Consider the following 22,407-nt stretch of genomic DNA (forward strand, 5'->3'; position numbering starts at 1 on the left):
GGTTAGCAACCACGTCAGGGGCGGGGCCTGTGGTCAAGTTCCAGGCTCCCTCAGCTCCGCCCCCACCCGCACCTCCTCGCGGACCTTCCGACACGTCACGTGACGGGTCGGCGCTGCTGGCGGTTGCTGTCAGCTGATACCACGGGTTGGTGGCAGTGGCAGCCGCGGCGATGGACTTTCTCCTGGGGAACCCTTTCAGCTCTCCAGTGGGACAGCGCATAGGTGAGTCCCCGGAACCTCGCCCAGCCATGCCGCAGGGCTCCGCGCCCAGCCTTAAACCCCACCAGGCGCCCGAGGTCCCCAGCCGCGAATCTGAGGGAAGGAAGGGAGGGGGAACGAGACAGGCGCGTCCCTCCAGGGTCTGGCCCCGCCCAGTTTCCCGCCCATCTTGATTGACAAAACTCTTGATCCACTAGGAAGCCTCGGCTTGTGATGGATGCCCATGGCAACCAATAGTTAAAGAGAGAGGGCGGGTGCGCCCGTTTTTCAGCCAGTGTGCGGCTGCCGGGGTCGCGAATACAGGGAGAAAGTTTAGAGGGTTAAAGGGACTACGTGGTTGTGCAGCCACCAGGTTGCTCGACTGTTTTTGTCGTCCCCTCCTCAACTCGGGTCGCGCCGCCTGGGCTCTTGTCTTCTCCTTCCTGGCTCGCTGGGCTGTCCAGACATGTTACCTGAGAAGGGCTAGACGTCTGTTCTCCCAGGACCGGAGACTAGGGTTTAGCATCTGGGCGGCGACTTGATGGGTGGAGGGCAGTGCTTGGCAGCCCCGCCTCCCCCGGGCCTGGGCGACACTGGGAACCCTCTTGACGAGGCGGCCAGTCTTAGCGACCAAGGTCTGAGGACGTACCTTCCCTGGCAGCCCCCACCCCCCCAGCATCAACTCAACGCAGAGTCGCCGACGGTCTGAGCTGGAAGTGATCTTAGAAACCACCTGATCATGCCTCCCTCATTCCTCAGTCGATGGAACAGCTGAGCACTTTGGCCCCAGACACAGGCTTACTCACAGCCCAGGTCTGCTGACTCTCTTGCTCCCTGTTGACAGGAGGCTGTGACGTTACCTCTCTGTGCCTGGATTTCCCCACCTGTAATTAGGGGATAATAATGGTCCCGATCTCCATGGGGTTGTTGTGAAGATTCAAGTCGGTAATAAACCGTAAAGTATTTAGAACAGTGCCTGGCACGTTGCCAATGCTATATAAAAGAAAGAGGTCATATTTATTGTTATTGTTACTGAGATGCCACAAGTAAGGCCCGGGAGTCCCTAGAAATGGCTGGGAGTCACGGGTCCTTCCTCCTGCGTAAACCGGGGCCCAAACAGCCAGCAGTGATCCAGGAGTAGCCTGGCTGTGCCTCCTTGCAGGAGGAAATCGCAGCCCGTTCAATGAAATCCTCTCTTCACCCTTTTGATGGTTTTTAGCCTGAAGTCCAGGCTGGGAAAATTCGATCTTTTAGACACGACATTCTTTCCATTCTTACTGTCTTGAAAGCCAAACCTAACTTAATTCCGTCGGCCAGCTCTGTGTTGTAATTGCCACCGTGGCTGTTAGTGGCTCTTCCGAAGTTTTGTAATCGAATCTCTCCAGAAGGGGTGTGGCAGCAGGATTTACACACCAGGAAGCTCCTGGACCAGGGAGGGGGACCTGCCTTCCCAGGACCACCACCCCTTCCCCCCCCAACACACACAGCACACACACCCCAGTGAGTCATTGCTTTGGAGCTGAAAAGAGAAGGCAGCCCTCCTTTCATCTTTATTTCCCCAACTAGATACGACTGCTTTCATCACGTGCCAAGTTTGAGACTCACTACTTAAAAAAAAATCTAGCCCTCGCCAGGTTCGCTCAGTTGGCTGGAGTGTCGTCCTGAACACCAAAAGGTCATGGGTTTGATTCCCCGTCAGGGCACAGAGCTCGGCTGTGGGTTTGATCCCCAGTCGGGGAGCATACAGGAGGCAACCGAATGATGTCTCTCTCTCTCCCTCCCTCCTTCTCGCTCTCCTCTCCTCTCTCTAAAAAAATAAATGAACATATCCTCAGGTGAGGACCAAGAAAAAAAAATCTGCCCAAGCCAGCCACGTATTGCAGAGGCCTTCTAGAAAAACTCGCCTGGACTCTGGGCCTTAGATGGTCAAAAAAAAAGCCTCACTTCTTACCTTCGCCTGCCTCGGGCAAGAAATAACCCTGTCCCCAGACAATGCTACTAAATCGCATCTTAGAGCAGGAACCCAGTGTTCCTGCTGGAATGGTCCTTGCCCTGGGGCTCTTCTAACCCAGAATTCTCATCTAAAGCCCTTGGAGGTCCTGTGAAGAACGGCAGGCCGGGCCCCACCCCCAGAGTTTCCTACCCCACAGGTCTGAGGGGAGCCCTAGGACTGGTATTTCTGACTAGTTCCCAGGGGATGCTGATGCCACAGGATTGGAAACCTCTGTTCCAGCCCATCACCTTCATTTTACGCAGGAGACTGGGGCCCAGAGAGGGGACGCTAGAGAGTATGACTCACCCAGGACCCCAGTGAAATGATAGGAAAGCTGAGATGCACCCCCCAGAGGCACCGAGATCTGACCCAAAGCAGAAGAGGCTCTAAAAGTCAAAGTAAATGAAGAATATCTGCCTTTTGAGTTAATGCCCTCAGTATTCCGTGTTTTTTCTTTTCGATAAAGAAGCAGAGGTACCACTGATGTCTGTGATTATTGATGACCTAGTATTAGCTGCCTGTGTTTCTGTAAGCTGCAGGAGTAGAGTAATCTCTTCTCAAGCCTGCCGGCCCATCCTGGTGAGGGTGGAGCCCCACAGAATTGGCATCCCTGAGCCAGTTCAGTGGGCTCTGATGGTATTCACCAGGGGTGTCCTTCACAGAGTTCTCAGAGGCTGTGGCTCGGCCTACTCCTGTGAGCATCCGCCTATTCCTGTGTGCATCCTTCAAAGCCCCGGGCATCGTCACCTCCTCCCTGAGTTCTTCTCTGACCCCGTTGGCCGGACCTCAGAGAGATTTTGTGCTTTCTGATCCCCCCAGCTCCTTGAGCTCCCTCACTGTCTGCCTCTGGGCTCTGAGCTTCCACCACCTCCTTGTCGGTGGAACGGTGCTTCTGACAGCACCTGTGCCTGCAGGTGGTTGTGGGAATGAAGTGAGGTACTTCCTGGAGAGTGCCTGGCTTACTGCCAGTGTGTGTGAAACAGTAAGTAGCTCCTCTGTCACCATCACACGCATGGGGCCCTGTCCCATTATGTTAGTCATGGGCGAGTGTGTCTCCCCAGCACCACGGAGCTTCTTGAGAGCAAGGGCTGTACCTCATTTGTCCAGGCCCTCGGTACCTCGTGTGAGGCCTGGCCCCTAGTAGGAGGGAAGAAAAGAGAAAAGGAAAGTAACAGTTTCTGAGCAAATACCACATGCCAGGGGCCATCCCAGTCTCCCAGGCGTGACTCTTCCCAGGGACCCTACAATTTATGGCCATCTCCTACCTTTTCACCAGCAGTAAGTCTGAGGGAGGGTATCGCGGCCCCGGGTCTCACTGCTCATCAAGTCGGAGTCTGGACGCAGGCTTCTGCGGCTATTAGCCTCGCTCCTCTCTTGCGCCCTCACCACGCTGCCTCGGGCGGACCAATGCTTACGTGAAATTTACAGCAGCCCCACCCTCCGAGAGCCACGGTTACTGTTCTACCGGGCCGTGATGCCCTTACGGGCCTGGCACATCTCCGGGTCACTCACCCTCACCCGTGAGGAGGGGCGCTTGCTTCCCCAGGGCAGCAGCCTGTGGCTGAGGCATCCCAGAGAACGAGTACCAGGCAGTTTCGACGCAGCTGTCTTCTTCCAAGAATTTCAAAACCCTTTCAAGGCATTATCTGATGAGGACATACCTTATTGGAAACATTTTATAGGCAAATGTCAGACGACAGCTCACCAGTCCAGTTTCCATTTCCGGCCATCAACTCACCCCAGGCTCTTTGAGCCAGAGACCCCGCTGACTCAGGAAGCAAGCTGCAAACCAGCAGACTGTAAATATGGGCAGCCCTGGGGACCAGCCCCCAGTAGCTGTGGTGGGCGTAGCTGGATGTGACCAGAGCCTAAGGCTGAGCCCGGAGGTGGGTGAGAGATGGGGAAAAGTCAGGGAGAGCTGCCCTTGGGTCCACCAAAGCCAAGCTCCGGAGCCACAGGACGTACTGAATCATGGACTAGAGACCACAGATGTCCACTAGACAGAGAATACCTCAGGCCCTCTGGGGCGCCATTTTGGGAATGTTGAACTGGAAACCGAACTGGACACTCAAGCCCTGGCCAGTGTGGCTTAGTAGGTTGGGCATCATCCCACAAACCAAAAGCTTGCTAATTCCATTCCTGGTCAGGGCACATGCCTCGGTTGTGGGTTCGGTCCCCGGTCAGGGCATGTAGAGACAATAACCCATTGGTGTTTCTCTCTAACATCGATGTTTCTCTCCCTCTCTTTCTCCCTCCCTTCCCCGCTCTCTAAAAGTAAATAAACTTTATTAAAAAAACTTGACACCCAAGCAACATTGTCGAGGGGCCACCAGCCTGGGAGGCAGGAAGCCTGGGTCCCAGCGCCAGCTCTATTCCTAACTGTCACGTTCCCTCTGCATTCCTGTGCCCTTACCTGTGATGTACCAGTGCCGCCATTCTCCATTTCCCAGAGGATCGGTGAGAGACAGCTGAGGGGACAGGTGAGGACAGGGAAGCGTTGATACTAGAGGAAAGAGAAACTGAGGGCCATTGTGGGGGAATGATAGAACTGATTCCACGAGGCCCTGAGGGTAGAGTGTGATGTTACAGCAGGAGTTCATCGCCAGCACCGATGGCCGTCCCTACCACCTTTCAAAGATGGAACTGGCTTCCTTGTTTGGCAGAGAGCTCCCCACTGCTGGAGGTGTGAGAGCAGAGGTCAGAGGGGAGGGAAGCTGCATTGGCCGGTGGGGTGGACTAGACCGGTCCCTGCGGACTTTTTCTGTAAAGGGCCAAATAGTAAACACTGCCGGTCTTGTGGGCCGTACGGCCTCTGTTGCAGCTACTCAACCCCACCGCTCCCTCACTGAAGCAGCCACGCATGTCAGCGAGTGAACGTGACTGTGTTCCAATCAAACCGTACTTACCGGCACTGACATTCGAATTTCATGTAATTTTCACATCCTGAAATAGTATTCTTTGGATTTTTCTTTCAACCATTTAAAGATATAAAGACCATTCTTAGCTTGTAGGGTGGGCCCTACAAAAACACTAAATTTGGCACACAGCTTCATAGTCTGCTTGCCTCTGGTCAGCTGGCCAGAGGCAGAATGATGGAGGGCAGTGTCTTCAAAGTGGGGTCCCAGAGCACCCATGTCAGGGATGCTTGAGGATACTCCATCCCTGGGCTCCCCCAAGTCAGAATGAATCTCTACCACTTCCCACAGTTGCCCTGGAGCACCCTCACCTCATAAAGCTCTGGTTTCTTCTTCTGTAAGTGCTGGAGCCGGGTCAGAGCCCAAGTGTCTGTCTTGAGGATCACAGGGAGTGACGTCTGGAAAGGGCTTCGTGACAACTAGCCACGTGGTACACATAGTGAGGCATCTTGGATGAGCTCAGGAGTCCAACCATAGGGTGTGAGTGCTGGTTCAGCCTGCACCGCTTTGTTACCTGGGGCAAGTTACTTCACCTCTCTGTTCTTCAGTCTCCCGTCTATAAAGTCAGGGTAATGATAGAGCATATCAGCTGGGGTCATTGTGTTGTGTCGCAAAGCATTTGGCATGGCGCCTGCTAGCTAGTGAGTGTCCGTAATTGTTAGCTCTTGTGATTTTGCACTGCTGTGATCGCCAGTGCTGGGGCGTGGTCTGAGTGGCCGAGCCGAGCTGCCAGCTCAGGGCTCTGAGTCTCGTGCAGCCTCCCTGTCGGGCTTGGCGTCACTGGGAACAGCAGTCACTGGCTGGGTGGCAGCCACACTCACAGGTCAGGTTTCAGGTTGTGGGGTAGAACTGACTCTCACTTGGGAATTAAGAGCCTTTGACTGGCCCTATGGATGGAACCGATGAATAGGTTTTGTTCCCTCACTGAGCTCAAAGAAATAAGAGAAAAGTCCCGGATTTCCGCTCTTTTGGTTTTAGGGAAAAAAAGAAAACAAAAACCCTCAGTGTCTTCTAAGTAGCTTGGGAAGCAGGGGGACTCAGGACCAGTTAACTCTTTACTGCTTACCCAGGAGGTGTCCATCTCGGGCCGCACGCTCTAGGCCTCTGTCCTCCGGGCACCTCCTGTGGAGTTTGTCTGCGCCCCGTGCCTCCTTCACTCTCATTTTCATGGTGTTTGCCTTTTGTTGGCTCGCCTTTTATATTTTGGCCTTGTCCTGTAATTATTTCCATGAATTCATTACTTTGATGAACTAGTTCATATTTTTTCCCTGTTCTATATTAAATTAAATATGTATATAATTCTAAAAATGTCTTTTAATTTGCCCACGAGCCCATCTAACGTGATGGGCTTATTTCGGATGTAAGCAGCCTGACTAGGGTCTGAACTTGGATTTCTGCCTCTGAAGGTCTGGGTTCAAATGTCAGCTCACCCCTTCCCAGCTGTGTCCCCCAGGCAAGTGCCAAAACCTCCATGGGACACTTGGCAGTTGATGGCACACTGAAAAGTGCCATGAAGAGCCAAACTGCTGTGTGCGACCCAAGGAGGGGACAGAGGAGCCAGCCAGACCACAGGAGGCTGAGCCCGGGAGAGTGTGAGGCTGAGCAGAGGTGTCCCTGTTTCATTGGAATTTGTTTGCGTTGGTTAGCGCACACCCCTGGGGTGGGTGCCTGTATGTGTCTGCCTGTCCGGGCCGTGGGACCCAGATAACTAGCCAGACACTTACTCTGGAATGTCTCGTTTTGTACAAGAGACTAATATTGACTACAGCAGATTACCCTGTATGGCAGGAGTGGGCCGCAGCCAGGCAGTTGAAAGCCTTAACAGAAGAAAGACCGGCCTCGCCGGGAGCCCACAGACGCCCTTTGGACCCACGCCACATCTGCTCCCTGGGTGTCCAGCCTGCTGATCTGCTTGCAGAGTTTGGACTTGCCACCCCTCCGTGATCACACGAGCCAGTCCCTAAAGAGCAAGAGATCGGTAACATCTTTCACACTCACGAGTTGGGGGAGGAGGAAAGGCTGCCAGGTGCACCTTGGCTGGCCACTTCAGGTCTCTGCTTGCACAGCCTTGTGTCTTCTTCCCTGGATAAGTTTTTAAAACCCTCCTTCATCTAACTGAAACTCTTCAGTTAGGCGCTGTGGTTGGTTACATCAGCTTTAAAATCGTGGGTTGTCTTCTGTAATGTATTTTAGAGTTCCTCTTGCGGACTGTGGTTACAGAATGGCAGGGAGAGGCAGCCAGGGTTCTGAAGAAAGACTGCTCAGCAGCTTAGGAAACAGATGGAACTTCCCAAGCTAGGTTTGGAAAGAGCTGTTCATTTGAGATGTAGGCATCAAGACAGTTTGCTGGCTGGGAGAGGAGCCTGCGTTTTGTAGTCAATAGTGACTGTTTTGGTGCTTGCTTTGTGCTAGGTAGGATACACAGCGTTAAAGTGTGCTCTTTCATTCCCTCTCACACAACCCTGCAAGCTGGGCGCTTTAGTTATCCCCATTCCACAGAGGAGGAAGTGAGGCCCAGAGCGGTCACTCCTGGTCACACCCCTGGCGAGAGCTCAAGTGAGGATCCTAACTGGGACTTGGCTGTGGCCAGATCCCACACTCCTAACTTTTCTACCTCATTGCTTCCCCTTAGAACTGAAAGGAACCCACTAGGTTTCCTTTGGAGTGAAAAAGTCTGGGTCCGTCTAGAATGAAATTATTCATGATGGTTCTTTCTATATTTCTTCCTCCCCGCCCCCCACCCACCTTTAGCCCATTGGTTTCATCCTGGGGCTTGTCTTCGGTAGCAGGAAGCACCGGTGTAGGCACCAGCTACAGCTGCCTCTCTGGTCTACAGAGCAAAACCTTCCCCAGGAGCTGCCCAAGAGAATTCCACTTATGTCTCAGTGGCCAGAACTGGCTCACTTCTAGCAAGGGGAGCTAGAAAAGCCAAATGCTATGGGCCAGTGGAAAGTATCTTCACGAGAGACTCTTGGAGTCTGCTCCATGCGGTGGAGTTAATAAATAGCTAATGTAGTTCCAGGTGCATTAATACAAATACCATTCCAACACGGGCAGGTAAGCGAGTAGAGTTCCCACACCACATTTCCAGATGGATGGCCCAGCTGGCCTGTGTCCCAACACAATCGATGAGAAGGGTGAAGGCTCTGGAGAACACGTCCAGAGTGGTGTGTTCACAGGAGCTGGGGGTATTAGCCTAGGAGACAGATACAGGAGGGCCGTGATACTTTTAAAAATACTTAGAGGACTGCCAATTGGAAGAAAGATTGGTATTTCTTCGCATCCACTACTAAGGGATCAATGGGGACCAAAGGGTGGCAGTATTTTATTTAAATCAAAGTGTTAGCCCTGGCTGGTGTGGCTTAGTGGATTGAATGCCAGCCTGTGGAATGAAAGATCACCAGTTCGATTCCCACTCAGGGCACATGCCTAGGTTTGCAGGCCAGGTCTCTAGTTGGGGGCATGCAGGAGGCAACCGATCTGTTTCTTACCCACGTGGTGTTTTCACTCTCTTTCTCCCTCCTTTCCCTTCTCTCTAAAAAAATAAATGAATAAAATCTTTAAAAAATATAAAGTGTTACAAAGGATTGCTGTCCTGATGAATTGGCCTCATCCTTCTTTCAGTCATTCAGCAAACGTTTACTGCGCTTTGTCACCAGCCCGGTCCTGTCGAGTGTAGAGAAAGTGGCAATTCATGAGCTATAATCTCCACCCTTGAGCTCACAGCCTAGTGGAAGAGACAGACAAGGAGATCAACACTGTAGTTATTTTGACAACTCCACTACGCAGAGCTTACGACTGTGGTCTGTGCTAAATGCTGCTGGCCCAATGAGTGAGGAAGCAGGCCCTCTGGGGGTCCAGGGCCTGCTCCACAGGGAGACCTTACCTTGAGCTGGGCTTAGGATCTTGAGTTTAGGGGTGGAGGTGGGGAGGAGCACATCCCTGGAAGGTGCACAGAAGCCAGAAGGAGTAGGGCTGACCCACCGGAAGGCCCGGGCTGGTGGAATGAGGAAGTGAGGAGGAGGACTGGGCTGGGTCTCCACCCAGCGTCTTGCCGATCCAGTACCCATGAAGCCCAGGGTAGCTCTGCTTCCGTAGCTCAGCAGTCCCATGAGGACACCAGGGCCGAGGAACTCGGTACACCGTGAGGGCTATCAGTCAGGGGTACCTCAGCTGCAGGTGCCAGGAAACCCAGCCACCAAAGGCTGAGCCTGCCACCATGTGCTTTGCTTACCTAAGAAGAAGTCAAGGCCAGTGGTTTCAGGGTTGGTGTGACAGCTCAATGATGTCTTTAAACATCCAGCCTTTCTCTGTCCTTAGCATGTTGGGGTTTTTGTTCCGAGCTGGTTACCTTCCAGGCTCAAGCCCCAGGCACCATGCTCCCATGCTAGCCTCCCAAAAGAGAGGAAGGAAGGAGAAGAGGTGAAAAGGCTTTCCCCTTCCTGGGCTGTGCCCCCGTGTCCTAGGTGGGGCCTCCCAGCACCGCTGCCCACAGATATCCCCTCCCTCCCCAGGGATCAGAACCAGGTCACTTGCCCGCTTCTGGACCAGATACTGTGCAGGGGATGGGATGGCTGCTGTGGGTGGGTAAGAAGGAAGGGACAGCTGTGACTGGGCCAGGAAGGTGGCTGCCACGGTGGGGCATGGTATGGTTCCGTGCCCGGGGCCTTCTTTCCAGTGTGAGGTTGGTCTGTCCCAAACCATCAGCATACTTCCTTCTGCCTTAGCAGCCACTCCTTTCTCCCCTGGCGGCCTCACTCCCTCCTGGGACCTTCAGCATCCCTCAGGCCACTTCTCCCCGGTCCCTGAGACTGACTCTCAAGCCCTTCTCCCCTCTTCTTCCCATCATCCTTGGTGATTCATCATGGATTCATGCATTCAGCCAGTGCCACTCCTCTACAGGAACATCCCTTCTCCACCCTCCCCCACCTGGCAACTCGTGCTCCGTGTGGCTCAGATGGCACCTCCTGCGGAACCTTCCCAGTACCCTCCACAGGTGCTCAGCCCTTCTCGCAGCTCCCCCAGGACGCTGAACTGACTCCCGTCATCTCACTTCTCCATCTTGCACCGAAAATGTTTGTCCTGCTATTACCCTGACCACTTGAGGGCCTCCTCACGGGCAGGGATTCTGTTCTTCATCTTTGCTCCTCCAGCCCCTGGCCCAGAACTGGTCAAACGAGCAGTTCAGAGAGTTTCGTGGGAGGGCAGAGAGGTGAACAGGTGGGCAGGAGGAAGGCACACAGAAGGCAGTTAGAAGCCGCAGGGGATGGGGTAAGGGGCTCTCAGGGTGGAGGCAGATGGTGAGTGGGGAGGTAATCAGAGGAGCATTGCTTACAGCAGATTCCAAACATCACATCATTTCAGTCATAAATATTTCAGTGTGTCTCTAAAAGGTATGGAATAAGATTATTTTAAAACAAATAAGCTATAACCACAATACTATTATATACTTTTAAAAATTATGCAGATATGTTTTTTAAAGCCTGAAAACAAAGACTAGATGGTATCTTCACAAAGGTTCGCTCTGGCTCCTTTGAGTGCTAGAAGCAGGTCCCTTCTGCGCTGGAAAGATGGCGTTCAGTCACCGTGGTCTGAAACGGAAAAGGCTGTGCCTGCCCTGGCCGGGCGCCAGGCCGAGGAGGCGGCTCTCAGAAGGGAGCCCGTGGGAGCCACCTCGGCTGATGCAGCATGTGACTGTTTCCTCCATTATGGTCAGCTAACTGCTCTTCTGTCCCCATCCCCTGGGCCAGTGAAACCTGCCCTAGATGGGGGTGTAGTCTAGGGCGGGACTAGGCCTGCTCTCGGCATTGGCCTAGAAGGCACTCCCTTACTATTTACAAACCATATTCCATTGACTCTAAGACACCATGGAGTATTTTTTTTTTTTTAAGCTGCCAATTGAGCTCTGATAGGGCATCATTTGTAAGAAACATCCCAGTATCAGAGGGGTTCAGGAATGGGAAAGGGGCGCTTAGGGTCAGGGAAGCGGTGAACGCTATCCAGGGTGGGGTGGGGAGGGCACGCACAGTGAGCTGGAGCAGCGAGGCTATCTGGGGGCTCAGTGAGCCCTTCCTCCAACATCGGAGAACCTCTGCCCTCTGTCCCACCAGAGAGCAGGGCCTGTGAGAGGGAGGTGTCCCCAAGAGCTTGGAGCCCACCCAGGAGAGCAGCGGCACCCTCTGGGGGCTGAGCAGAGTGGGAGTGCACGAGTTTAGGGGACACAGGCCTGGCTTTTTTATTTTTTAGCCTCACCTGAGGACATTTTTGCATTGCTTTAAGAGAGATGGGGAGGGAGGGAGAGAAACATCGATGCAAGAGAGAAGCATCAGTTGGTTGCATCCTGTACACTCCTGGACCAGGGGCCAGACCTGCAGCCTTTTGGTTATGGGAGGGTACTCCAACCAGCTGAGTCACACCAGCCAGGGCCAGGTCTGGCTTTGCCCCTACCTCCACTCTCGGGCCTTGGGCCGGCTGCCCCCACATATGGTGGGTGTGGACTCTGGGAGGTAACACAAGAGGTACACTGAACATCCTTACAGGCTGACATTCAGTGAATGCTGGTCATCTTGTCACTGTTATTCATGATGTTACTGTCACAGTGCAGGATGACAAGTGACACAGTCTGCCCAGTTGGAGGCAACACTGAGGAGCTGACGCTGTGGCGGGGCCTTAAAAGATAAGCGGGGATCAGCCAAAGCACTTCCTCTTCTACCTGATACTCCAAATCTCACACCCCTGTACTGACGCAGCGCCTGGTCTGTAGCGGCCTTTTTGCCCTTTGCACTGTCAGCGGTGGCCTCCCACTGGACTGCCAACCTCCTGAGGGCAGGACGTGGTCGGTTTTGCTCACTGAGGCCTCTCCTGGGCCTGGACACGAGTTCTGAGTGTGTTGGAGGGTCACTTAGCCTAGTGGTTAAGAGTATGGATTTGGAAGCCAGACCTCTTTGGGTTCAAATCTCTGCTCTGCAACTTACGAGTCGTGTGAGCAGGGGCAAGTCACTGGTGTCTCTGTGCCCCTCAGAGGGTCCACCCTCGGTCCGAGGGCTGTGGGGAGGGGTGCCGGACTTGGTGTGCAGTGCCTGGTGCCCACACCAAGTGCCCAGCGAGTGTGCTACTGGAGGTGGGTGTTGTACTCTTCGTTGTCATGGTCCTCTGTGCACAAGTGCCTGGCGGAGTCCGGAAAAGACACTCTAGGCAGAGGCGTGAAGGAAGAAGACGTGCAGAATGGGGAGGACACAGCTGATTGTGGCCGCGGTCAGTCCCAGGGTCCCTCTCAGCCCCTGAGGAGTTCAGGTTTGACCCTCAGGCAGTGAGCGGGAGGGAGGCCCTGGACAATTTTTAGACAGAGAAAAGCACTGCGTGGATTTGGGTTGGACGAGTGTGGAGGTGATGGCCGGGCCTGCAGGGGAGGCGCCAGGTTCCGACCCAGAGCTGTGGCAGTGACGATGAAGTGAGGGGCACCGCTGAGACACATCGGGCAGCTGGAGTTCGCAGAACTTGGGGAACGTTTGAACGTGCAGGATGGGGAGAAGGTTCTAGGCTGGTCCCCTCCTGGCTGACTTGGGGGATTGGAGGTCAGTGTGGCTTGCAGCCGTGGTGTTGACCACGTTTCACTGCACACCCGCAGAAATAGCCCTCTCCAAAGCGGCGGAAGGAGCAGGGCTTCCCCTGTGGCTGGGTTGGCCACTGTCCTCCAGCTGTTTGCGCCCCCCAAGGATGGACAGGCCAAGACCAGGGGCCTGGGGCTGCCATGTCCTTGTGGCCACTCTTTCCTGCTCTCTGCCACGTCATGGCACTTAGCAATGGCTGGTTACTGCTCTTTGCCTGACATTGTACACGCATTGTCTGGCTGAAAGGTCTCAGCATCCTGCCAGACCAGCAGTCTTATCTTGGTTTAACAAATGAGAAAATGGATGCTTAGAGGGCTTGCGTCCTTGCCCATGGTCTCTGAGTGAAGACGTGGAGCCAGACTTGTCCCACTCCAAACCTGTGCCACTGCCCTCCCTGACGGTGCTCGCCACCGTGCCATGCCGGCTCTCTGGAGCCCTCTGGGCAGGTGGTGTCTGCACCAGGCCCGACGTGGAGAGGACAGGCTACTAAGCAGACAGACAGGCGCCCAGTGATTTGTATCCACAGGCCGGCCAGCCCTAGACAACAGCGTGGCCTAATGGCTGGCTGGTGGGGGGTTGCAGGCCTGGCTTCCTCAGGAGCTGGGGACAAGAGCAGAACTGCTGCTGGGGCCTTTGAAGGTCACTGCCAACAGCTCAAAGGTCAGGAAGTCAGCTGTCATTCTCTTGGAACTGGTAACCACTGTCAGTTTTTATCCTCCCTTCTTAAAATAGCAAGCTGAGTTACATTTGTGGTTAAACACAGAAACAAAACCAATGTTCCCAGATTCCCGTGGGTTTAAATGTCCGCCTTGAATGGAGCACACCTGCCCCATGGAAATCTTGATTGAGGAATCTCCCCAACCCTGCAGTCTAGTCCGAGACCTGATGGCAGGAAGTTGGCAAGTGATGGATGGGCTGGGCCCTCCTGACCTGGGCCCACCCTTCGTCTGCTGCAATTGTTCAGATGGGCCTTGTCTCTCTCCTGCCTTTTCCTCTCCCCCTTCCTATTTAAGGACTCCCCTTCTCCCACAGCCCCCAAAACCACTCCATCCTCCGAATGGCTCTGCCCAGTGCTGGCACTGAGGACTAAAGTGTGTGCCAGCCGTGCTCAGGTTGGCATCTGACTCACGCTCAGGTCCCTCTGCACCCACCTTGATTCCTTGGGACGGCAGTCCTGCCTCACAGATGTCCCAGTGGCCCCCTTAACTGCCTACTTGCCTTTCCAAAGTGACCATAATCCCTTCTAAAACCTGCGCTCTCGCCCTCAGGGGAAGGGAGGTGTCCGTCATTTTCAGGGCTCACTGGGGGGTCACGAGGGATCTGATGGAGGGACTGCTGTGAGGCTTGGCGGTGGAGCCAGTGGGCAGGGGGCCTGGGTGGCCCAGAGAGCGCATCTGGGACAGCAGAGTTCCCTGGCCCCTGAAGAGAGACAGGGCCAGAGGCATCAGTGGTCACTCCTCCCCTACTGCTCTGTGACATCTCTGCACATCAGCACCCTCGTCTGAGAGGAGGCCGGCCCTGTGCACCTGGTACGTCTGTGAGGGTAATCGCACTCTGTGGGGACAGCTAATGGCACTGGGTGTTACGTAGCATATAACTCGGGAAGTCCAAGCATCGCTAATGGAGAAGGGCCTGGAGGCCTGGCTGAGGGCTGGGGGCCTTTGAAGGCTTTGGGGCACAATCACTTTCAAGTTTCAGGAAGTTTACTCTGGGCAGGAGGCAGAATGGCTGGGGAGGAACAGGGCAGGAGGAGCTGAGGCAGCGGTCCGAGAGGGAGATGGTGGTGGCCGGCTGGGGCAGTGGCTTAGGGCAGGGTGAGCAGGGAGTGGGGAGATGGAGGGAGGGTCAGGGGCTGGATCGTGCCAATCAGAGGCAGTCCGGGAGTCAGGGATGACTCACCCTTCTGGCCCCTGTGACTGGGCTTCCCTGAGATGTGGCTTCTGAAGAAGGAGCAGGTTCTGCATGGGTGGTTAGCCACTGGCCCATAAACCATCCAGAGTAGGGTCGACCCCCTCTGCTCAGAGGGTACTTGTCCAGCTCTCTGGTTCTTCCCAGGTAGCTCAGTAAGTGTGTGAGTCCCCAAGGGTGGAGAGTGTGACACAAAGAAGCCACACTCAGGACATAATTATAAGGTGAACGAGTCCATCCTTTCAACCCTTTTAAAGGGAGCCCTTCCCCATCCCCTCCCCCAGCCATATCTGGGGAATAAAGCACCCTGCTGGGTCCCTACCTGGATGGCTCAGCTGACTGGCATGTGTCCTGGGCCATCCTGACATCCATCTGGCCACAGGGCCCAAGGTAGGACCCAGGGTAGAATGAAGTCAGGCCAATTTCAAAACCAAGGTCACAGGAGCCACAGTTATGGGGAGATGACTGTGCTGGCCCTGCCCAAGGATTGCCCTACGGGATGGGCCTGCCTGTCTGGCCGGAAGAGGCCCTCCCCATAGAGACACCCTCCTCTGTCCTGACAGGCCTGGGCTCAGAGCCTCAGCCTCTTTGGGCACCATGGGGTTGGGCCCATGTCCATCTGGTCCACTGTGGCACTCCTAGTGCCCGGAGCAGGCCTGACCCCTCAGTACCTGTACAGCGAGAGAGGGGCTGCTCAGCCTCCCTGAGCCTCCGCTGTCCCTGTGAACAGAGTGATTAGCGCCTCCCTTGCAGGACGGTTGTGCCATCCCATCACGTTCCAGATGGCTGATGGTGCTGTGCCGGCAGGGCCATCGGCCACGGGTGTGCGAGTACTCCACGCCCAGGGCCAGGGTCTGGAAGCCAAGGAGACGGCCCTGGTGGAGGGGTCCTTGCAGGGTGCCCTGTGTCAGGACACTGGGGTCTCACTGTCTGAACCTTAAAATGCGGACAAAGTCCTGTCTTGTCCCACACCTATGTATGGTAGGAATGCGTGCGTGTGCCCGACATAGCAGCCAGGGGTAATGTTCGTGATAGGATGTTGCCTGAAAAAAGCAACGCACAAGATTGGCGCACCGTGGTGGAACTTACGTAAAGACCGCTCTGCGTGAGCGTGGGACCTGAAGGGTGCAGCGGTCAGTGAAGACAAGTAGCGGGAGTGGAGGGACGGCACTTCCCGTTTTAAAGAACACATGTGATTGCCCCCACCTCATCAGTTCCCATGCCCATCGTCCACCTGCCACCTCTCACACAACAGGAGAGGAGAGGTGGCCAGCCTGGGCCATGCACCGAGCAGATCTTCAGCAAATGGCCACCAAGCCTGGCCCTGTCCGTGCCACTGACTCTTGGCCTGGGAATCTTACCCTAAGGATCAGCACAGCCTGAATGGGGTAGAGATGATGGTTGTGCAGCATTATGAATATACTAAATGCCACTGAATTGTACACTTTATTTTTTTAATTTTGATGTAATTTATTGGGGTGACATTGGTTAATAAAATTATATAGGTTTCAAGGGTACAATTCTTCTTCCTTTTTACTGAATCTATTGAGGTGACACTGGCTATGCAAATTATACAGGTTTCCATCAAGTGTACAATTCTGTAATACATCATCTATATATTAGATTGTGTGCTCACCATCCAATGAATTGTACACTTTAAAACATTAATTTTATATTATGTGACCTTCAATTTTTTTTAAAAAAACTGCCTCCACCATTTCCTGAGCACCTATTTTGTTAGCATCGTCAGCAGCTCTGCAGGGTGGCTGGGTGTCCGCCCAGTCTGCAGACAGAACCTGGCTCCAAGGGGAAGGCCAAGGCCAGGTCCCCTGTAGGTAACCGAGTCTGGATTTCCCTTCACAGGTAAAGAGTGTCTCTGGGAGACTGGAGAGGAAATGGGTCTCGGCGGGGCCTCTGGGAGGTGGGGGCAGGGGAGGCAGATCGGTTTACTCTGCACCGTGTGCCAGTTTGGAACTTTTGGAGCCATATGAGTAGTTACCAAGTCAAAAGAAGTATTTTATTTGCAAAAACAAGACAAAGCGTTCTCTATATGGGCATGTCAGGAACAAGCACTCTGAAGCCAGCCCTGCTGGATTCCTGTGCCTGCTCCTGCATTTGGAACTGCAGCTACCGCCCCCTCGGCTGTCAGAGGAGAGTGGCCCGGCCCGGCCTGGTGTGTCTACTAATAAGAATTAAGTGATGTGGGCAACATGGTTTACACAGCTCCCGGCTCTTCTTCAGTGCCCAGAAAGCATCTATTGTCCCCCCCTCCCCTCCGTCTCTTCCCGCCCTACCCCCTCACCACACCCCCCCACCCCAGTGTTTGAGTTTGTCCTCCTGTACCTCACGTGCCTTTGTGACTGGTGGTTCCTTCTCCTCAGAGAAGGCCACAGATGGCTCCCTGCAGAGCGAGGACTGGGCCCTCAACATGGAGATCTGCGACATCATCAACGAGACGGAGGAAGGGTAAGTCAGGGCACCGGCGGGACAGCCAAGCATCACGCAGCATGGACTGTGCCGCACCCTGCTTCCTGCCAGAGAGCCCCCCACACCCCGGTCCCACCACCACTTCTCTACGCAAAGGCAGACCCCTCCGTGACCCTTGCTGCAGAGGGCATCGAAGCCCCACCCCAGGCAGGAACATGGCATGTTAGAACCGAGATCCCGTCAGCCCCTCATTAGGTGGGTGAGAGGCCCAGAGATGCCGGTTGTGCAGCTGGCCAGCAGGCTGCTGGACGCTACCAGCCCACACGGCCTCCTAGCAGCACCCCAGCCCACCAGCTCTCCCTAAGACCTCGCCTGGGCAGTGTCTTCTAGGACAAGGCCAGCTGGCAACTCAGAATTAGGAAGTGGCCCCAAACACCTTTCTGCATCTTGAGGGCTGGCACGTGGGTGAAGGACGTCAGCTTTCTCAGGGAGCAAGAACAGACTTTCGTTTCCTTAACGTGTGAAACCAGCAGGGAGGGCAGGAAAGTGAGGCAGGGTGAGTTAGCCTCGGCCGAGCATTCTCAGTGTCCTGCTGCGCGCACCCAGGAGCCCTGCCAAGCACATGGCATGAGGGCGGCATCCCGGTCCTGGCTCCTGGTCTCTGACAGCCATGGCTGATCAGCTGAGTGACCCTGGGCAAGTTGGCTTACCTCTCTAGGTCTTTGTCCTCAAAGCAAAACTGTTTTCAGTCCTTCCAGCCATAAGCCCAAGGCCCCGAGGGTGCAGACCAGGGGTGCCGTGCCCACCGTCCTTCTTGGGAAGAGTCCAGGAAGGGCGGGGAGGGGTGTGATGACCACCGCCAGCAGGAAGTGCAGTCGGGAGAGGCCTCTGTTCTGGGAAATCAGGATCAACCCTTGGAGCAGAATCTCGTTTCCCCCTGCATTTTTCACTGGGACATCCACTTGTCCTGCCAGGGGTCCCCCTCAGCCAGGCTGTTCTCTGTAGAGGGGCAGGCTGACAGCGGGCAGTGGGCAGGGACACCCATCTTGGAGCCCAAGAATCACTGTGGGCAATTGCATCACCCAGTGAAGGCCAATCAGGAGAGCTGCTGGGCACCTTCCAGTGTCCCCAGTGGTGCTCCGTGGGCTTGCCGGGGAGCTAGGAGGGGACACTCTGACCTGCATCAGGACTCATAAGAGTGGGGGTGAGAGTGGTGGGCAGACGGCAGGGGCTTCATGAACAGGGCCGAGTCGCTGCTGGTCCTTGGAGAGGCAGGTCCCCATCTCCCTTGCAGACACTGACAGAACTGGGACTCCGACACGTGTTCGTTTGAGCACCTCCCGTGTTCCAGGCACTTCACCAGGCACGAGGGCCCAGCAGTGAGCCAAGCAGGTGGACCCTTGCCTCACTAAGCTTGTCATCGAAATTTGAGTCTCTTGTCCACTCCTCCATTGGGTGGTGGCCTCCTTGTTATCTACTCTGGGCTCCTAGCAGAGTACTGGGCACACAGTAGGCCCACAGCAATGGTGCATACACCAGAACATCTAATGCCATGCCCTTCCTCTGGACCCTCTGTAAGGGGTGGAGACAAGGCCCTTTGGAGCTGGAGTGGCCCAGCCAGGGGCAGAAACCGGCTTCTGCCAGGAAGGAGCCTGCCCCAGGGCATTGGGTTGAAAACCTGCCTCATACTTCTGGGACAGGCTCCCCCATCAGGGTCCCAGGTCCCTCACCCCAAGTGTCCTCTTCATCACAGCCCTGACAGGCCTCTGTGGCTCTGTCCCCTCCTGGAGTCCATCCCCAGGAAGGCTCTCCTGCTGCCTCCTCTCATGCCCAGTGGCCTGTGTCAGGGCCTCTGACTCTCCTGACTTGCCTTGGACTGGTCAGCACTGACTGGCAGACAGACACCCAGGCAGACAGCAGGACAGGCCCAACAGCCCCTTGCTGGCCAAGGAGGCGTTGCTCAATCTGCCACAGCTGCTGTAGTGTGTAGTACAGGGAGGCGAGGGTCCCTGCCTCTAGGGGCGTCTTTAGCCGGCAGCCCCCGTTAGTGCCACCAGGGAGGTGGAGGACTGGGACGGCATCATGGGAGAGGATGTGGAAGTCAGGGGACCACAGAAGCTTTTAGGCAAGCGTGGTCAGTCTGGACAAGATCGATGTCACCTGTTCAGGCCTGAGGGGCAGGGAGCAGAGTTGAGGCATGGGGTGACAGTGAAGTTACAGATGGGACTGGGAGAGCAGGCTGCCACCAAGGCCTTTGGGGCCTTCTCTGCACAGAGCACATCTACCTTCCTACTGTGTTTCAGGCCTTCCCTTTGCCTTCCCCCACACCCAGTGTGGCCATCTTTTGTCCCTCCCCCCACCAGGGCCCTGGTCCAGGCTCCTGCCTCTGTCTCTCCTCCATCCCCACACCCTCAGCGGGCCCACGGCTGGCCCATCTAGTCCTTCTCACCCAGCTGTCATGCCACCGCCTCAGAGAAGCCTTCCCTGACCCCTCCCCACACCTGCTTGCTCTTACCACAGGACCTGCTGTTTCCCTGGCTGACACCAGGGTCCTGACCGTGTGGCCTTGTTCACCAGGGTGTCCCTGGCACCCAGCAGAGGGCCAGCACATGAGGGTTCTTACCAAGACTTGAGGGAAAGGGTGGACAGGTAGGGAGCTGGCCAGGATGGGGCATGAGGACTCTGTGCCCACAGCTACTGGTTCTTGAACTTCAGTCTGCATGAGAAGCCCTGGGGCGTGGCAGTGAGCACGCAGACCCCCTCAGGGTTTGGTTCGGGAGGCCGAGAGTGGGGGCCCAGGGTTCTGTGTTTTTAACAAACACTCCCCCACAGTGCTCTGGTGCAGGGGCCCGGGGACCACACACTGGAAATCCCTGCCACCTACTCAAGACCTACCGCGAGGATTTTGGTGAATCAGGCAGAATATGATGTGATTAGAACCTGGACACACAGAAGGCAGGGACAGGACCCGGGGAGGACGGTTTCCAGGAGCCACCCCTGCTTCCCAGAGCCCCCTGATCTCAGGCAGGCAGTGCCATGTCAGATAAGGAGGTCATAGGCTTCAGCCTGTCCTTCCTCTGTCTCTCTGCTCAGTCCCAAAGATGCCTTTCGAGCGATAAAGAAGAGAATCGCGGGGAATAAGAACTTCCATGAAGTGATGCTGGCTCTCACGGTGAGTGTCCTGTCTGTCCATCTGTCCATGGCAGGGCCCCGGACCACTGGGGCAGTCTCCCAGGCCCAGCAGGACCCCCAGTCACCGTGGGGCTCCTCTTCTAAGGGCGGGGCAGGAAAGGTACATGGGCAAAGCGCCGTTCTAGCTACACTCTTGGCAGACACGGAGCAGCAAGAGAGGCCGTTTGGAAAAGGTTCTCTCCAACCTACTGGCTCGGGAGTCCACATCTCTCCAGAACCAGTGATGGAGAGCCTGGGCCAAAGGGCCCACAGGTGACAGAGAAGCTCAGTGAGCCCATACTTCTCAGAGGCAGAAAGCCTGGCAGGCCCTGAGGGGGCCCTGCCTGGAAAATGAGCATAAAACAGATGCTGGCAGCTGAGGACATCCTTGCCCACAATAGGACAGGCCAGGCAGTGGGCACCCTGGCTGTCAGGGCGGGTCTGGCTGGGAAGTGGGGACGCGGGGTCTGTGCCAGCCTGCCCCATGGCAGCATTATATCCAGGAGAATGTGGCCACTCTGGAAAGCAAAGGCCACTCCTGCCAGGAACGGGAACAAGGAGCAGGCTGCGGGGTAACCACTTGACTGAAAGTTCTCTTTGGTTCCACCTGGAGAGCTACCTTCCCTCCAGACTGTTCAGCTGAGAAACAGCATCAGGACCGGATGCTGTGGGCACTGAGGCCACATAGCAAGGGGCCTCTGGCCAGCACACCGCCCCCTACCCACCCCAGCCCCAGTCCCCAGTAAACCAGCCCGAGTCCCAGCATCAACCCTGCTCCTCCCAGCGCCAGGCCTCACCTCAGGAAGCCCCTTTCTCTCCCAGGCTGCCCTCTGGGACATGCACAGAGTGTGAGGGTGGGGCCGTGGGTGCCCCCTTCTTCTGATGGATGCTTGTGGGCACCTCCTGGCCTCCAGGTCTTGGAAACCTGTGTCAAGAACTGTGGGCACCGCTTCCACGTGCTGGTGGCCAGCCAGGACTTCGTGGAGGGTGTGCTGGTGAGGACCATCCTGCCCAAGAACAATCCACCCACCATCGTGCACGACAAGGTGCTCAACCTCATCCAGGTGAGTGCGGGCAGGTGGAGCGGGGTGGCGAGAGCTCAGTGCCAGCTTCCTTCGCTGGCAGAGCTCTGGGCCCTGGCCTGGAGAACGGAGCCCATGCCACTGCGGCCCTTTTCCTGCTGGCTTCACTCCGTTTGTTGGGGGCCACCTTGGTTGTCTGCTGATTGGACATTCTGAATGTGGGGAGACTTGTCAGCTGTGGGCCTTGCTGTGGAATGGGCTGTCTGGGTGACGCAGCCAAAGGACCAGCAGTCAGGGGTGGAATTGCCCTTCTCGGGACGGGGTGGGGGGGGGGGGTTGAGCTTAAAAGGGCTTCAGCGAGCAGTGGTTACCGGTGATGTCCCCTTGTCCCCTCTCAGTCCTGGGCTGACGCGTTCCGCAGCTCACCTGACTTGACAGGTGTCGTCGCTGTCTATGAGGACCTGCGGAGGAAGGGTCTGGAGTTCCCGATGACCGACCTAGATATGCTGTCGCCCATCCACACGCCCCAGAGGGTGAGGAGGCCCACGGGGCAGCAGTGCGGGGGGGAGGCAGAAGGAGTCGCCGCGAGGGGTTTCCGCAGCTCCTTCCTGGGGCCCCGACCCAGTTGTTTCCTCACTAGACTGTGTTCAGCTCGGAGACACCATCAGGACAGAACTCCGTGGGCACCGACACCAGTCACCAGGGGAACCCCAGCCAGCACACGGCTCCTCCACCCACTCCCATCGCACTCCCAAGCGACATGCCCATAGCGCCAACCCCTGAGCAGGTAAACGAGCCTGGGTCAGAGCCTCGAGGGTCAGGGTGGCGGGCCTGCCCCCGCTACGATGGGTCAGGGAGGGCTCCCCGTCAGAATGAAAATGGCTTCCTGGAGCCTCTCCTGGGTCCTCACAGCAGCCCCATGGGTGTATTATTCTTCCTATTTGGGAGACGGGGCTCAGAGAGAGACATTCACTTGCCCAGAGCCACACAGCTTCTCAGACACAGAACTGGGATTCAGGGTCAAGCCTGTCTGGCTCCAGGCAGGCTCTGTCCTGTACATTGACTGTTCTCCAAACTGTGTTCTCCGTGGAGCCCTTTGGGCGGCACCAGGGAGAGGACGTGCCCGGCAGGCCGCGCCTTCACCCGCAGCAGCTCCACTTTCT

At 55.9% G+C, this 22,407-nt stretch overlaps 1 protein-coding gene across 2 annotated transcripts in view; it reads left to right on the top strand.

Moving 5' to 3' along the window:
- Positions 1–75: 75 nt before the first annotated feature.
- TOM1 (target of myb1 membrane trafficking protein) overlaps positions 76–22,407 on the top strand; it is a 40,136-nt gene continuing 17,804 nt past the window's right edge. For both annotated transcript variants that reach the window (XM_024579191.3, XM_024579192.3), the window contains exons 1-6: positions 76–222; positions 17,006–17,090; positions 20,145–20,223; positions 21,137–21,286; positions 21,643–21,777; positions 21,885–22,031. In XM_024579191.3, coding sequence (XP_024434959.1) covers positions 171–222; positions 17,006–17,090; positions 20,145–20,223; positions 21,137–21,286; positions 21,643–21,777; positions 21,885–22,031 — 648 coding nt within the window. In that variant the 5' untranslated portion in view covers positions 76–170. The remainder of the gene's footprint in view (positions 223–17,005; positions 17,091–20,144; positions 20,224–21,136; positions 21,287–21,642; positions 21,778–21,884; positions 22,032–22,407) is intronic.

This window comes from Desmodus rotundus, chromosome 3 (assembly GCF_022682495.2).
Source record: "Desmodus rotundus isolate HL8 chromosome 3, HLdesRot8A.1, whole genome shotgun sequence".
Taxonomy (NCBI): Eukaryota; Metazoa; Chordata; class Mammalia; order Chiroptera; family Phyllostomidae; genus Desmodus; species Desmodus rotundus.